This window comes from Convolutriloba macropyga, chromosome 9 (assembly GCF_964194025.1).
Source record: "Convolutriloba macropyga chromosome 9, txConMacr16.3, whole genome shotgun sequence".
NCBI classification, from domain to species: Eukaryota; Metazoa; Xenacoelomorpha; order Acoela; family Convolutidae; genus Convolutriloba; species Convolutriloba macropyga.
The window spans coordinates 16,682,203-16,697,520 of record NC_134476.1 but is presented as its reverse complement, the minus strand read 5'-3'; the positions used below and the strand labels follow the sequence as shown (position 1 = coordinate 16,697,520).

The window sequence follows — 15,318 nt, the reverse complement described above, 5'->3', positions numbered from 1 at the left end:
TGAAAGAACTTAACACTTGAATCAATATTTGCTCTATATGTGGCTCGATCAAGAAAAATTGACCGCTGAATTCTTGATTTCAGTCATCACAAACCGAAACCTTTTTGCACAAAATTTATATTAACATGCTCGCTGATGTTGAACGCATAATAATTGTTCACCAATTTCGATAGCACGAGAAGATCTATTATCACAATGTAATAGTTATCGGTATTACATTCAGGGATCTTAGTCTTTCGCAATAAGTAAAAGCTCGGTAGGATTCATTTCGAAAATATTTCATTAGATTTTTCTAAGAATCGCATGTCAAATTTTGAAGGCATATAATAGTTAGATCAATAGATTAAGATTGCAATAAGCGTACTCTTATATGAATTTAGTTTTGTAGTAGATATGATGAGTTTCGTTTAATTTTTTGGAAGAGTTTTTCGGCTTTACGAGTCCGCAATTCCACTTTTTCCTTCCAACCTTCCAGGAGAGGCTGTCGTTCATAGTGATTCCAAGGTCTTCTACAGTTCTCGATTGTTCAATCGACCATTGAAATATCAGCGGACTTAGACTTGACTTGATATTAAAATTTATTTACTGACGTTTCGATAAATTGAAGCTGATGTTATTTGGGTATCTTCGACGCAAAATTGAATATAGATCTCGTTTGATTCCGGGTGCGTTTCCAAGATCTTCATTATATATTAAATTTAGTTCGTTAACAGTGGGGACGACTTTGGAGTTGAAAACAGTTTCAGGTAAATCTTTGTTGAAAAGAAGAATAAGTACTGGCCATTTTTTGAGTACAACCAAAGTGACCGGCGAATTCTTCGATTTTAGATTTCAAAATTTCCCGTATTTCAGTCTCTCGCTCGGATAACTCTTTGAGATCTTGAACAGTTCGCCGCTTTTTCCAACACAAATGATTTTACGTAAGAGTAATCAATGATCAATTTGTTCGAAAGCTTAGGAAAACTCAAACAAAAATGAGCTTTTTTGTCTATTGTTCTCAGACCTGAATTTATATATTGTATCCAAGTAGGTAATCATTTCATGAGTAGCTGATCTTCTTTCACAAAAATTGAACTGTGAATCAGTTGTGAGTCCCCTGAAAAAAATTGACAATTAAACCATACAAAAATTTGTGCAAAACTTTCGAAACAATGCATATTAGTGTTACCGGACGATAATTTACCACATCTGCTTTTGATCTTTTTTCTTAAAAGCTTGGCTAATTTTTATTTTCAGAGCACTAGGATAGGTTCCGAGGCGCCTAAATTTATCTAATAACTCTAAGATGGATTTCGTAAGTTCTTTTGCGCAGTTCCTAGGTACAACTGCAGGCAAATTATTAGGACCACCTGACTTTGATACGTTTAATGACCCAAGAATTTCAACTACTGCGTTTTTCGTGACAGTAAAATTGTTCAAAATCCTATTTTCGTCCAAATTATTTCTGAAGAGCGATGTAATGGTGAAAACTGAACAGTAATCTTTATTAAAAAGAGAAGCTTTTTCAGCATCCATTTGCTACGTCTTTGTTCCTTTTAACCTGAGGCGGAACTGACGGTCCTTTCCGTAAGCTTTTAAAATACTTGTACATTGCTTGAGAATTTCATGAGTTGAAAAGCTTTGATTCGTAGTTTTTCTGGCCTAGGTTGTAACGTAAAGTTGCTTTGGAAAGATAACCAAACACTGCCCCAAAGTTGATGGACTTTTTTTGGAAACGCTGCTGCGGAGCGAGAAAATCACTTTGACAAAAAAATTTTCTGCAACAATTTATGTTCTTTTACCACCATGGGCTGAAAAATTGTCCCACCAAACACAAAAGTCATCGCGATGTTTTGTAGAAACTGTCTGCACAACTCTCTGCTGCATGGAAGGCTGCTACAAGTGGGAGGAAACCTTGTGCGTCTGCAGATTTTGTGAAAAAACTATTTTATCAGATGATCAAATACTCTATTGTGCCTGATTTTTAAAACTGTCTCTACGTCAGAAGTATTATAAACTCACAAAGTGAATGAAACAACTACACTATGTACATAATTGGCATTGTAAATTTCATTTGTAAATTTTTTAGTGGGATCTGATGTTCAATTCGATATTCTTCTGTCGAAATTTTAATCATTGCTTGTCCATTTTTAGAATTGTCATTGCTTCAAAAGTTTTACAAATTCTTAAATTGAATGGAACAATTACTCACTGTAAATTTTAACCTTTGTAAATTTAACTTGTAATTTTGTCCGTGGGTTCTGATGCTTAATTCAATCTTCTTGTCCAAATTTTGTTTTCAGATCGAGTCTTTTGTACTATGCTTGAAGACTTCGTGTGCGTTGAGTAATGAGTGCGTTGAGTAAAACCCAATTTTATCCAAAGCGATGGCCTTTTAAACAGCCTCGAACACTTTGGTACAGGTTCAAAGAAATTGCAACAATCGCAGTAATCGGAAGTGTCTCCAAATTTTGGCTCCGTATTTTAAGCACGACTCGCACAAAAAATCTTACAACTTTTTCTGATTTGGCTGTAAAAAATGTCAACAAAGATCGTCCTTTGCTCACTATTTCAAATCACGATTGCTGCATCGACGACCCTGTTCTCTTTGGATTGCTGCCATTTCGTTTGCTATCAAACGCAAATAATATCAGGTGGACCCCAGGGGCTGATGAAGTTATGTTTTATAACAATAAACTAGCAACATTATTTGGGTGGGGAAGAGTTGTCCCGACTATCAGAGGGTGGGGAGTGCATCAAGCATGCATGAATCTGTGTCTAGAAAAGCTGAATTTAGGTGAGCTAGTTATTCCTTTTAACATCGGGTCTGTTGACAGCTGAGGCTTTTGGTTTCATTAATTTTCTACCTAAATTTGCATACAGGAGTATACATAATCTCACATTAAGGTAGCTATGGTCTCAAACGATCTGCCTGGTTAATCTTTAAAACAGTTCATTGAGTTGGCTCGTTTGGGTATACGCGCACGTAGTTAGGGCAATGTTTAGGGCTATGTGATATTTGCTTACTATTAGGCGTTCGGAATAAAGAAAAAAACGTAACCAGATAATGTAATTGTTGCAGGTGGCTGGGTTCATTTATTCGCAGAAGGGAAAATCAACGTAGACCACAGACTGATGCGTCTTAAGTGGGGTGCCGCTAGATTGTTGCATGATGCCAAAACAACTCCAATAGTCTTGCCAATGTGGCATATAGGAATGGACGAGTTGCTTCCAAACAAGAAGCCATATATACCTCAAATAGGACAGAAGATTACGCTCGTTGTTGGAAATCCAATAGACGTTTCTGAGCAACTCGAAAAACTGAAGAAGTTGAAATATACGAATACTGAAATCAGAAAACGTATCTCGGATCACCTTCAGAGAGAGCTTTTTGCTGTTAAACAGCAATGTGAAGATATGCATAGAAATCTGTATGGTGTAATTAGATGATATTACATGTTTTGATTATTAATGGGACAAAGTCTAACTACTTATCGGAAGAACATTGTAGCTGCTCTCCAGTTTTCAATATTTATTTTGCTAATTAGATCATTTATGAGATCGATTTTTGTGTTCTTCAGATTCAGAATGACAGTAGTAATTGACTCAAGTTTTGCTGACAAAGCTGAAATGTGTCCGCTGTTTGAAAGCGAGCTCTACTGTCCCGAGGAACACGAGTGTCTCTATGTACATGGACTTAGAGAGCTTCGATCTGCTGAAAATCCTCTGTACATATCTCAAAAATTGAGGTCTTTTTAATAGTCGCAAAGCAAAGCCTCTCTTGTTTTTTTTTTAAAATATAGAGAATTGAATTGTATTGGGGCGCAGCCTTTTTTTTAAAGATCTTTTCACACTTAATTTTTGAAATCAAATTGTATTAGTGATTTTGGTCAGGAAATGGAGCGAAAAAGCGAGTGGCTTGCGGCGTGAAATTTTTTCAGTCGATTTTTCACGTAGAGTGAGTAAGCAAAAATTGGCTCTGTCTTTGGCGTTTTTTTGGTCACGTGCGGCGATTTTAATTGCATGTCATGCTTTGTTTTTTAATAGCCGCACAGCGATAGCTGGGGCTATTATTGGCCTTCTCTTGGTTTTTTACGACTCGAAGAGGAGTATTGGTTTTCTTAAGGTTTTTTTTTTTTTACCGGAAGTACTATTCGTTCAGACGATGTTTTGACCTAAAAGCGAAAGCGAGTAAAAATGCAGTGTGAACTAATTTTTTCTGAGCGAGAGAAGTTTTTTGATCATGCGCTGCGTTTAGTGAATGACTTTTTGACATTGAAAAGTAGTTTTTGACTGAATGGAACATATAGATAACCGTTTTTAGCCGTTTTTTCGTCTAAGTGGCCTAGTTTTTTTGCTTGTAATTTGGTTTTTTTGTAGAAATAATTTTTAATCGATGCTATGTTGAAATGTAAACCCCGGAAATTGATAGCACAGTTTTTTGCATAGCCTGAAATTGTGTTTCAAATGCGAAATTGGCACATATTTCTTGATTTTTTAGTTAATTTTTGGCTTGGATCTTTTATCTTTTAGCTGTTTTTTTGTCAAAAATCAGTTAATATGGCAACTTCCCTTTGATAATTCATATACTCAATGCCTCTTTCTACCTCGATGTAATTTTGTTTCATAAAATTGTACATTTGCTAATCCGATTTTCGTAGTTTTTTTGCCAATTTTTTTCAGTTTTTTGTTTGTATTTTGCTTTTAATTACTAGAAACAGCATTTTGGGCAACATGAGGGACTTTAATTTCGTTTCATTAAAAATTCAATCATTTTTTGGTGTTAAGTTTTTGAAAAAACAGATAAATTTTTTTCATAAATGCAGTCTTAAATATTCTTTGACCACCTTTTTACAAAATGTTTCATTGTTTCGTATGTCTGAATTCTGCTTTTTCTTGTTTTATTCTGTTCAGCAAGTTGGATTTTTGTCTCGAATGACTCCTTCATGAACGCTCTTATAAAGACATGCTTTTGTACTCCCTCATCGTGTGTAAGTATTTTTCTTGATTTTTTTAAATTTGATTTTTAACTTTCAAAAATCAAGAATTGGTCTTTTTGTTACGGTGTTCCTAACATTGTGACCATATTCTTCACTTTCTCGTTTGTATCATTCTAGTTTTGTCCTGGCACCTACTTTTGTAGTCGTTATATTGATTTTTTCAGTTGTTAAAAAATTGAATGAATTCAGCTTTTTCTTAGATCTTGGTTTCTTCGGTTTGCAATTGATTTAATTCAAAATAAGGGAGTACTGAGAGTTTGCTAGAAAGTCTTTTCCAACATTTCGACTTATTACTATTCATTGCATTTTTCCTCCGAGCTTGGTATTGTTTTTAGACGATTGTTTGCCTTTGAATATTATTCTGTTGCTTTTGTTTTTCAATGATTAATTTAATTTTTGAATTAGTATGAAATCATGTTGTCTAGCATATATACAACAAGGAAGAATCATGTATTTTTTTTGTCTTAATTGCCATGATTAGAAATCTAATTGTAGTGCTTCTCTGATTCTTAAGTTTGAGCACTGTTTTTTGAATAATTTTGACTTTCCTGTCTTTTTTGAAAAGTTTTTATCTGCCGTTTGCTTTTGCGATCTTTTTGAGATTAGAATCATTAATTATCTGAGGGCGATTGATGGCCCTGTCAGCTTTGTCGGGCTATCAGTTTTTTACCATCCTTAAAATTTCAGACTTATTTAACGTTACCAAACGTTTTCAATAATAAAATTTTGCTGCATTTTCTTTCTCTTGGTGACAGTGGTTTAAATTTCACCGATTTTAAGATCAGACCCGCGGAGGTAATGAGTTAATGGTTTAATACAAAAGGTAATGGCTTCAGCTTTTTGTGAAGTTTTGGTGCTTCGAGTCGCTTCCGGAATTCTTCCGGCTATGTTTTTTTATTTCGTCGTCATGATTTTTGTTACGACCATATGACGTCACAGCCACTTTTTGTTCATTCGTTCATGCAATTTCAACTGAATTGCATGTGTGACGTCATTTTTCGTTCTTAGTGGAGAGCGAGTTTTTTTGTTCATGCGCGTGATTAAATTTTTGGTCACACTTGACTTACCTCACTCTCAAAAATGACTTCCTCTCTTTGAAATTGACTTTTATTTACTTTAATTCAAAGAGATAAGGTCAAATGGGTGTGTGTCACTCTAAATGAAGGTTATTTGAGATCAGCTAATAGAGGCAGCAATAACTTATACAGATTTTTAATCAAAATATAACAGATCAGCCTTCAATGAAAAGACTAATTTTTTTGGTCTGTCTTTTTTACTGTTTTTTTAGACTACCGATCTACGAATCTATTGCGGCTATTTTCTGGCAATCTGCCAGCTATGTTTTTTTAAATTCGCTTTTCGTCTTTCGTTTTACAAAAGTTTGACTCATGATTTACCTCACTCACTGATTCAACTGAATGGGTTTTAATTTCGTTCATTCACTGAATTACGTAATGTAGTGAAAAACAGTCAAAGTCAAAAGAGCAAAATCAAAAGAAACAGGCTAAGCCGATGAAGCCCGGTCTTTAATTTATAGTGCATTAGGTTCTCAAAATTCATGAGAGTGATTGCTAGCTGAAATTAGTATTAGTTAAATAGCATTCAGTGTAGAAGCTAATTTACGTATAGTTTTTGAATCTAACTGTACACCTTTTGAAGCTGAGGAAATTCTTATCTCTTCTCATAATTTTCTGTTTCAATCCCGACGTGCGTCAACGGCGGCTGTTTTCGGTAATTTGTTGGCTATGTGAGTTTCATTTATTGAAATTAACCAGTAATGTTTCAAGTAAGGAATCTTAATGCGAAAAATTGTAGAAGGCTAGAATTTTTTAGTCAACATTTTTGTTTCTTTGGATGCTTTAGTTAACTCTGTTGTGACGTCACTTTTCACTCTTAGTGGAGTACGATTTTTGTTCTTGGTCGCTCTCAAATTGATTTCTCTTTACTACAGTTCGTGGAGTTTAGGTCTATTGAGTTTGTTTCTCTGAAATTGAAGGTTTTCTGAGAGCAGTTAATAGAAGTAGTAAATTGTACAGAATCTTAATCAAATGATAGCATCACAGCATTTATTGAAAGTTTCTGGCCTTTTTTAACAATCTTTTTGAGACCGCAGATCTAGAAAGCTGTCGCAGCTCCTTAATTGCTCTGGAATGAAGTTCATAGCAATTATTGTAAACGTGTTGTTCTTTTTTAATGCAAATTTTTCACTTGACCATTTTGCATTTTTCCCCTAGAATATTCTTTGACTTCTCAAGTGACTTTTTCACGCTTTATTCGCGTGATTAAATTTCTCTCAAAAAGAGCTTGCTCGCTCTCAAATTGACTTTTCTTTACTACAGTTCGAGGAGTTAATGTCTCTTGAGTGTTTCTCTCGAATTGAAGATTTTCTGAGAGCAGTTAATCGAAGCAGTAGTAAATTATACAGAATTTTAAACAAATGATAGCATCACGGCATTTATTAATTGCTCTTGAACGAAGTTCATAGCAATTATTGTACATAGCAATTATTGTAAACATGTCTTTTTTATGCAAATTTTTCGCTTGACAATTTTGCGTTTTTCTTCTAGAACATTCTTTGACTTCTCAAGTGACTTTTTCACGCTTTCATTATTTTTTAGGGATCTCTAGTGCTCCTAAGTTGCTAATACAATGTCGGTTGCAGCGTAGCAAAATTAAGTGACTCGTAGCGCAGTAGTTAGTGTGGGTGGCCATGGACCTAGAGGTCGGTGGTTGGAATCCCGGCGGGGTCAAAGTTTTTTGTATCCATAAAAAATTGATCTAGACTCAAGACAATGAATTAAATTGCCTCGCCTGTCATTCAAGAGCAATTCTTCCGACATTTGTCGGTGTATGTTTGAAAGTTTTTGGTCCTTTTTAACAATCGTTTTGAGACCGCAGATCTACAAAGCTATCGCAGCTGTTTAATTGCTCTGGAACGAAGTTCATAGCGATTATTATAAACGTATTGGTCTTTTTTATGCAAATTTTTCACTTGACAAATTTGCGCTTTTCCCCTAGAACATTCTTTGACTTCTCAAGTGACTTTTTCTCGCTTTAGTTCTTCATTTTTTGTGTGATCTCTATTACTCTTGCTCCGGAGTAAAGCTTGTTGCTAAAATTAAATGATTGCAGCATAGTAAAAAGAATAGCCTGATAGCCGAGTGGGCAGTACTTGTGGCCAGGGAGGCATCTATTTGTGCACCCATAAAGAAAAAATTATCTAGGCTACAGCCCCTGAATTAAATTGCCTCGCCTGTCGTTCAAGAGCAATTCTTCCGACATTAGTCGGTTTATGTTTTTAAGCAATCTGCCAGCTATTTTATATCGTTTGTGTTTCAACTTTGATTCAAAATCACCACATTGCCTCAACATTTTTAAAATTCAGATCAATTTGAATTCACATGTATATGTTTCAAACTGATTTTCTTTTTCATGATCATTCACGCACTGTTTAACTTACCCTTAGAACGGGCGTTCTCATACACTAGAAAACTTTTTGTAGCTTAACTATACAATACAGATGATTCATAAAATAGAGTCAAGAAGCTTTCAATCTCACGTTTTCACCCCTATGATTATTATCGCTACTCATCGGTGCATTTTAGATTTTGTAGAAATTGACTTCTCAAAATTTCACTCTTCTTATTCACTAACTATTGTTTTCCGTTAAAAATTGTTTTCTGTACCGTGAAAACTGTATTCGACGAAATCTTGACTATTTCAAACAAATTCTAAAATACTAGACAAGTCTTAAAATCCAGAGAGACACAAAATGACACTAAATTTTCCAAATAGCATATTTCACTTTTTTGTGCAATGTATAACGTTGAAATTCTCTATTTCGATTTCAATATACTTCGATACCTAGATTCCAATTATTTGCACACTCCCTTTTGTCCAGGACGCACTCCCTTTTGCGCAGTTTATTGATCATTTGGTATAGTCGAATGGAAAATAAGTTGTGTTGTTATATCTATCAGTGCAATAATCGCAAAAAGTACATACTGTTTTGGTTTCATCCTTAGAACTTAAATTTTGGTATCCTTTTTCTGCTTATCATAATCGGTAAAGGAATAAATAACTTACCGGCATTTTACTCTTCTAAGATTTTAAAATATTCACAGAAAATTGCAATCAATCGTACAAAACAAAATTCTAATAGACGCAACTAATGCGCTGGATACACCTGAAGCTTATTTGGATATTTTTGGTTTGGTTTCTTTGACTTGGAATTTATCTTTCTAAATATTTGCCTTTCAATAATTGCCTTTCTAAAGTCAACGCATTGATGTTGAATTCCATGTTTAAACGCTGTTATTCTCATGGATAATTGACGGAAGTAATTGGGTTTGCAGCTTTGTAATGGTTCACTTTGAGCTCGAGGTCTGATTCAGAACCAGTTTCTGCTTTTGAAAGGATCCAAGCCATCTGTAATATGTGTTACCAAGTTGATAGTAATGTAATGTGTTTGTATACACAATAAGAGCAGAATACTAAATTCTCGGAAAGAAATTGGGCTCTTTCTCATTATAGCCCAGCCCCCCCCCCCCCCCCCAAGCTTAGTGGTCAGATAACCTATAGCCCCCACCACCAATCATGGTAATTATACCATAATGGTGGGCTGTAATTTCATGGGGGGCTATAATGGGAAAAGACGGAAAGTTGTTCTTAAGGGCTTTAGGAAAATCCGAAGAAACTTAGTTTTTGACAGAGCAAATAAAGCTGCGCACCGATTCGCACGAGCATTATTGATGTCTTTAATTGCTCTCGTAGAGAACAAGCAGCAGAACCCAATTGGCGGCAATTTAATACTAAAAGTCAAATGAAAAGTGCGCCTAAACCGGTGCTATTTTCCACTTTAAATCTTAATAGTGGTATATGTTAACCCCCCGGACTGAAGCAGGCTGCACTTGATTAGAGCTCCCACTAGTCGTTCGAGAGAAATTCTTCCGACGTTTAGTCGGTTATGTTTAAAAATCGGAATAATAAGCCGAGTTTTTACAGTACGCGTAAATTTTCTAAAACTTTATCGTATAGCTCTGATTGATAACGTTTGTCTATCGCATTACGATTTGGATATTTTCTGTTTGAAATTTTGAAAAGCGGTGGTCCTGATGTTTGAACACTCACGTGCACATTTTAAAATGCCGAAAGTCAGCAGTGCCAGAAGTTAAAATGCCAGAAGTGCCTACTTAGCCAGAAGTTGACTTCCGATGACTTTCGTCATTTTAAAACGCGCGCGTTTCGTGTTTTATGCATGGTTAAGTGACTCTGCAGAAGTCACTTCGAAATTCTCACTTAATATCTTTGCGGTTCTCGATAAACGCCAGAAGTTTTCAGTGACTTCAAGCAGAGTCAGGTAACCATTACATCATTTACAGTATCAGTGGCGACTTTTACTGATTATTTCACCGCAACGGATTCAGAGTTTGCGCACGTGTTTAAATACTGCAAATTTTCTACTTAAAAACGTAATTTCTGTTTTTTGACGCCCTTACGTTACTGAGCAAAGTTGTTTTTCAGATTCAAGATAGAGATGGGTACTAATTTTGAGCGAGAAATAATGGGTCGAATGGAAGACCACTATTTGTTTGCTCAAAGAGAGCATGAGCGAAGAGATCTTACAACAGTGTCACCCATAGTTGACTCGCAAAGGCAATCTGACGAACCAATTGAACTGGTTCAATCTTCTGTTCCTACTAACGACAGATATAAGACGGTAACATTTTACTTTGTATGTTTCTAAGTTAATTTGGATCTTTTCCGTTTGCCCCCCCCCAGTACGTTATGCGCCCCACAGTTACAGAGCCCGTGCCATTACATAGTAAATCAGTGTAAAAATATTGCACGTGCGTCTGGGGGGTGCAAATATGCGCCCACTAAGCGGGGGGGGGCACAAACGGAAAAGATCCGTTAATTTTTACGGGATAAATTTGTTACAGTGAATTTGGGGGTCTTTCCCACTATACCCCCCCCCCCCACTTAGGGGTTAGATAACTTAAAGCCCCCCCCAATGATGGTAAACATACCATTATGGGGGGGGGGTTATAATTTCGTGGGGGGGGGGGGGGGGTAAAATGTTAATGACCCTAAATTTGTTCGTAGACTCCTACAAAGCATCAGTTCGGAGACAAATTTCTGAAGAAATTAACTGTAAGGCCATTAATGTACAGGTTTTTAAAATTCTCAGGTTTTCTCTGATACCAATCTGATCACCTATTTGGCAAAGTTTGAGCAGTCTCCAAACTTATTGATGTTTCTAACGGCCGATTCTGATCACGTTTCAGAAAACGTGCAATTTCTACCTGAAATACGGGAATTGTACCAAAGGAGACAGTTGCATGTTTGCTCATGTCAAACCAGAGGGTGTAAATGCGCTGTCACAAGAATCTCAATCTGGGGGCTTTATTTCTTTGCTCCAACAGCCGACATCGTTTGTGCCCGAAAGCAGCCAAGAACAGTAATTATGCTCGAATAGTCCAAATGATACATGAAGGCAGTTTATTGATAACGGAAACAGTTAATTAGAAGAGCAAGTCCTGATAACCCTACAGTTTATAGAGTATTTTTGAAAATTTTTTGTCTGAAATGGAATTTATACATTAATTTTTAATTCCGTTTTAAGATAATTTTTTGGCCATTTGTGAGTGTCAAAAACTCTTGTACGCGATGAGTGTTTACTTTATGGTTAAGGGCCTCAAAATAGAAAACATATGATGGAAATTTTGGTAACGATTGGACTATTTGAGGCGCAACACTGCCCCTGATCCTGCGAAGTTCAAAACTCGCATGTGCATTCCGTTTCAAAAACAAAGATGCATGAAAAAGGATAAATGCAATTTTGCTCATGACGAAAGCGAGCTAAAAGTGCACCCCAAAGCGAGTACGGGCACCGTCAAAGATGTGAAGCAAAGTGGAATTTACAAGACAGAACTGTGCAAGAGCTTTGAGAAGAACGGACAGTGTTTTTTAGACGAGGATTGCATGTTCGCACACACCAGATATGAGCTGCGCCCTAAAGGGTTTAAAGGTTATTTGGTTTTGCTTTGTGAAATTTCTTCGTAGTATAAATTGTAAAACTGTTAAAGTAAAAGCAAATGGGTGAAGCTAGTCACGAGTTGATTATCGGTTTCAGCAACCAGTTTTAAAATTAATAAAATATACCACCCCTGGCTCTATTGCATTCGAATTCATCATTTTGAGAAATCTCTGAGAAGGTTCATAGAACTGCAGGCGTATATAATGAAAAAATTATCATTTTTCAGGAGACTTCGAAGAGAAGATCAAAACGAACCCAAACTGGAAATGCACATTGTGTGATATATTCCAGAAAAATGGTTCATGCCAAAGAACGGATTGTAACTTTGCTCATGGTCTAACTGAGCTGCGTTGTTCTAAGAGGCCAGAGAAACCCGATAAGCAATCCAGTTCGTACAAACGAGCTCTGTGTAAAGCGTTCTCGTCATCTGGATTTTGTAGAAATGGAAAGTTGTGCTCGTTTGCACACGGCGAAGTCGAACTTAGAGGTCAAAATAATGGAGCTATGAACGCTACAAATATGATGCAATTCGCTTCAAGTTTAACTGATCAACAAATTGGTCAGCAAAGTTCAGACCAACTAATGAATACACGAAAGCGAGGTGCCGAATTTGGGGCGCTGGGTCAGATGATATCTGCTCTGATGCCCGACACTTCTGGAAACGAGATGGCGGACGATATGAAAGTGTTTGCCGAATTTCTGCAGTTCAAGAAGTTTAAAAAGGCTTCTGAGCAGATGATGGCTCAAGCTAGTGGTAAGTTGACAGACAGGCGAGAAAGATACTTTGCCAATAGTCAGAATATTATCAAGGCTTTAAAATTAGCTTAACGGTTTTTCTTGGCCTCTCGAGGTTGCCCGCCATCGAGTCAGATAATTTATATGGAAGCTCAGTTTTCTTTATCAGTAAAAGGGACATTTTGGGGTGAGTACTTGAAGCATTTGTTGTCACATATCTATCTACCGTTTTTATATTCTCTATTATGCGAGAGCTATTGTAATTGCTTCTTTTGCATTCTGTGCGATTTCAGTAGTTTTTATAATTATTTTTATAGCTGCGAAGCTGTAAGCTGAGCGAAGCTATATTGCGGTGCTCTTGGTTTTTTTACAATTCAAAGAATTTGAATGGTATTGGGGCGCTGTCTTTTTAATAGCCGCACAGCGATAGCTGGGGCTATTATTGGCCTTCTCTTGGTTTTTTACAATTCAAAGAATTTGAATTGTATTGGGGCGCTGTCTTTTTTTTAAGATCTGTTCACACATTTTCATGATTTTTGAAGTCAAATTGGAGTGGTGATTTTGGTCACGCCGAAACAGGAAATGGAGCGAAAAAGCGAGTGGTTGTGCGGCGTGAATTTTTTTCGCTCTAATTTTAAAGTAGAGTGAGAATACGGTGTTTGAACAAAAATTCGCTTTATCGGTAGTGGACTTTTGTTCACATGCGGCAATTTCACTCTGATTTTTACTGTTTTTTTCGATTTTTTGGATCGGATTTTTTTCTACATGGTTTTCCCAATCCATTCACAGCTCATTCTAGGCCTAGCTTTTTGTTTGAATTAAATTTTCATTTCTCGCTAGGGGTTTTTTTGTTCACATGCGGCATTTTGACATTGATTTTCTGTTTATTTCTTATGTTTTTGTTCTGATTTTTTTTAAAATGGTGCTCTCAATTCACTCATAGTCCATTCTAGGTCTAGTTTTTCTGTTTAGTCAATGAAAATTCTTTGAATTGTACGTCAGGACTTGTCCTGCTATGTTTTTTTATTTCGTCATGATTTTTGTTACGACCATATGACGTCACAGCCGCTTTTTGTTCATTCGTTCATGCAATTTCAACTGAATTGCATGTGTGACGTCATTTTTTGCTCTTAGTGGAGCGAGTTTTTTTGTTCATGCGCGTGATTAAATTTTTGGTCACACTTGACTTACCTCACTCTCAAAAATGACTTCCTCACTTTGAAATTGACTTTTATTTACTTTAATTCAAAGAGATAACGTCAAATGGGTGTGTGTCACTCTAAATGAAGGTTATTTGAGATCAGCTAAAAGAGGCAGCAATAATTTATACATATTTTTAATCAAAATATAACAGATCAGCCTTCAATGAAAAGACGAATTTTTTTGGTCTGTCTTTTTTACTGTTTTTGTAGACTGCCGATCTACAAAGCTATTGCGGCTATTTTCTGGCAATCTGCCAGCTATGTTTTTTAAGATGTTTACACATTTTCATGATTTTTGAAGTCAAATTGGAGTAGTGATTTTGGTCACGCCGAAACAGGAAGTGGAGCGAAAAAGCGAGTGGTTTTGCGGCGTGAAATTTTTTTGCTCTAAATTTGAAGTAGAGTGAGAAAACGGTGTTGGAACAAAAATTCGCTTTCTCGCTAGTGGTTTTTTGTTCACATGCGGCAATTTCACTTTGATTTTTACTGTTTTTTTTTTTAATTTTTTTATCCGATTTTTTTCTAAATGGTTTTTCCAATCCATTCATAGTCCGTTCTAGGTCTAGTTTTCTGTTTAGTCAATGAAAATTTTTTGAATTGTACGTCAGGACTTGTCCTGCTATGTTTTTTTGTTTCGTCGTCTGACGCTCTTTTTCGTTCTTTTGTTCACACAGCAAAGCTGAAAAAGTCAAATTTTCTGATTGACTTATTCCTCTCACTAACGGCGTTTGCGCGCGTGACGTCATTTCTCAATCTCTCTAGAAAAAAGTATTTAAGGCATTTGCGTGATTAGATTTTGATCATACGTGACTTACCTCTGTCAATAAAAATGACTTTTGCACTGTAAAAACTTTAAGTTTATATTGAATTAATTTAAGGTCAAGGGAACTCATATGTGCAGTGAAGGTCCCTAATAAGAGGCTTCTGCGGAATGAATTTTAACAAGCTTTATTAATTTATCGCTGAAGGTTTTGTACCTAGATTTTTGAGCGGCGTCAATTGTGTTTCGATTTAGATCTGTATCTGTTTCTATCTCTATTATAAGGCACGCAAGTCTATTCTTTCGCAGCTATTCCGGCAATCTGCCGGCTATGTTTATTATTATTGTTATTATTATCATTATTTTTATTATTATTGTTATTATTATTTTTGTTATTATTATTATTATTATTATTATTATTATTATTATTATTATTATTATTATTATTATTATTACTATTATTATTATTAATAGCCGCACAGCGACAGCTGGGGCTATTATTGGCCTTCTCTTGGTTTTTTTATTTCGTCGTCATGATTTTTGTTACGACCATTTGACGTCACAGCCACTTTTTGTTCATTCGTTCATGCAATTTCAACTGAA

General features: G+C 35.9%; 3 protein-coding genes across 6 annotated transcripts in view; all 3 read left to right on the top strand.

Annotated features, from left to right (window-relative positions):
* LOC142345644 (cytochrome b5-like) overlaps window positions 1-15,318 on the top strand; it is a 287,355-nt gene that overhangs the window by 217,162 nt on the left and 54,875 nt on the right. The window lies entirely within an intron of this gene.
* On the top strand, window positions 1,481-3,544 carry LOC142345643 (tafazzin-like). Its single transcript, XM_075397804.1, has 2 exons — window positions 1,481-2,776; window positions 3,062-3,544. Exons 1-2 carry the CDS (start codon window positions 2,329-2,331, stop codon window positions 3,427-3,429), a joined length of 816 nt encoding a protein of 271 aa, XP_075253919.1. The 5' UTR covers window positions 1,481-2,328; the 3' UTR covers window positions 3,430-3,544.
* Window positions 3,438-15,318, top strand: part of LOC142345642 (uncharacterized) — a 50,851-nt gene continuing 38,970 nt past the window's right edge. Inside the window, exons 1-5 of one of the 3 annotated variants that reach the window (XM_075397803.1) lie at window positions 3,438-3,728; window positions 10,503-10,698; window positions 11,267-11,439; window positions 11,729-12,009; window positions 12,245-12,772. In XM_075397803.1, the coding sequence (XP_075253918.1) occupies window positions 3,451-3,728; window positions 10,503-10,698; window positions 11,267-11,439; window positions 11,729-12,009; window positions 12,245-12,772 (1,456 nt within the window). In that variant the 5' untranslated portion in view covers window positions 3,438-3,450. The remainder of the gene's footprint in view (window positions 3,729-10,502; window positions 10,699-11,266; window positions 11,440-11,728; window positions 12,010-12,244; window positions 12,773-15,318) is intronic. The other 2 variants (XM_075397801.1, XM_075397800.1) reach the window with 2 other exon arrangements.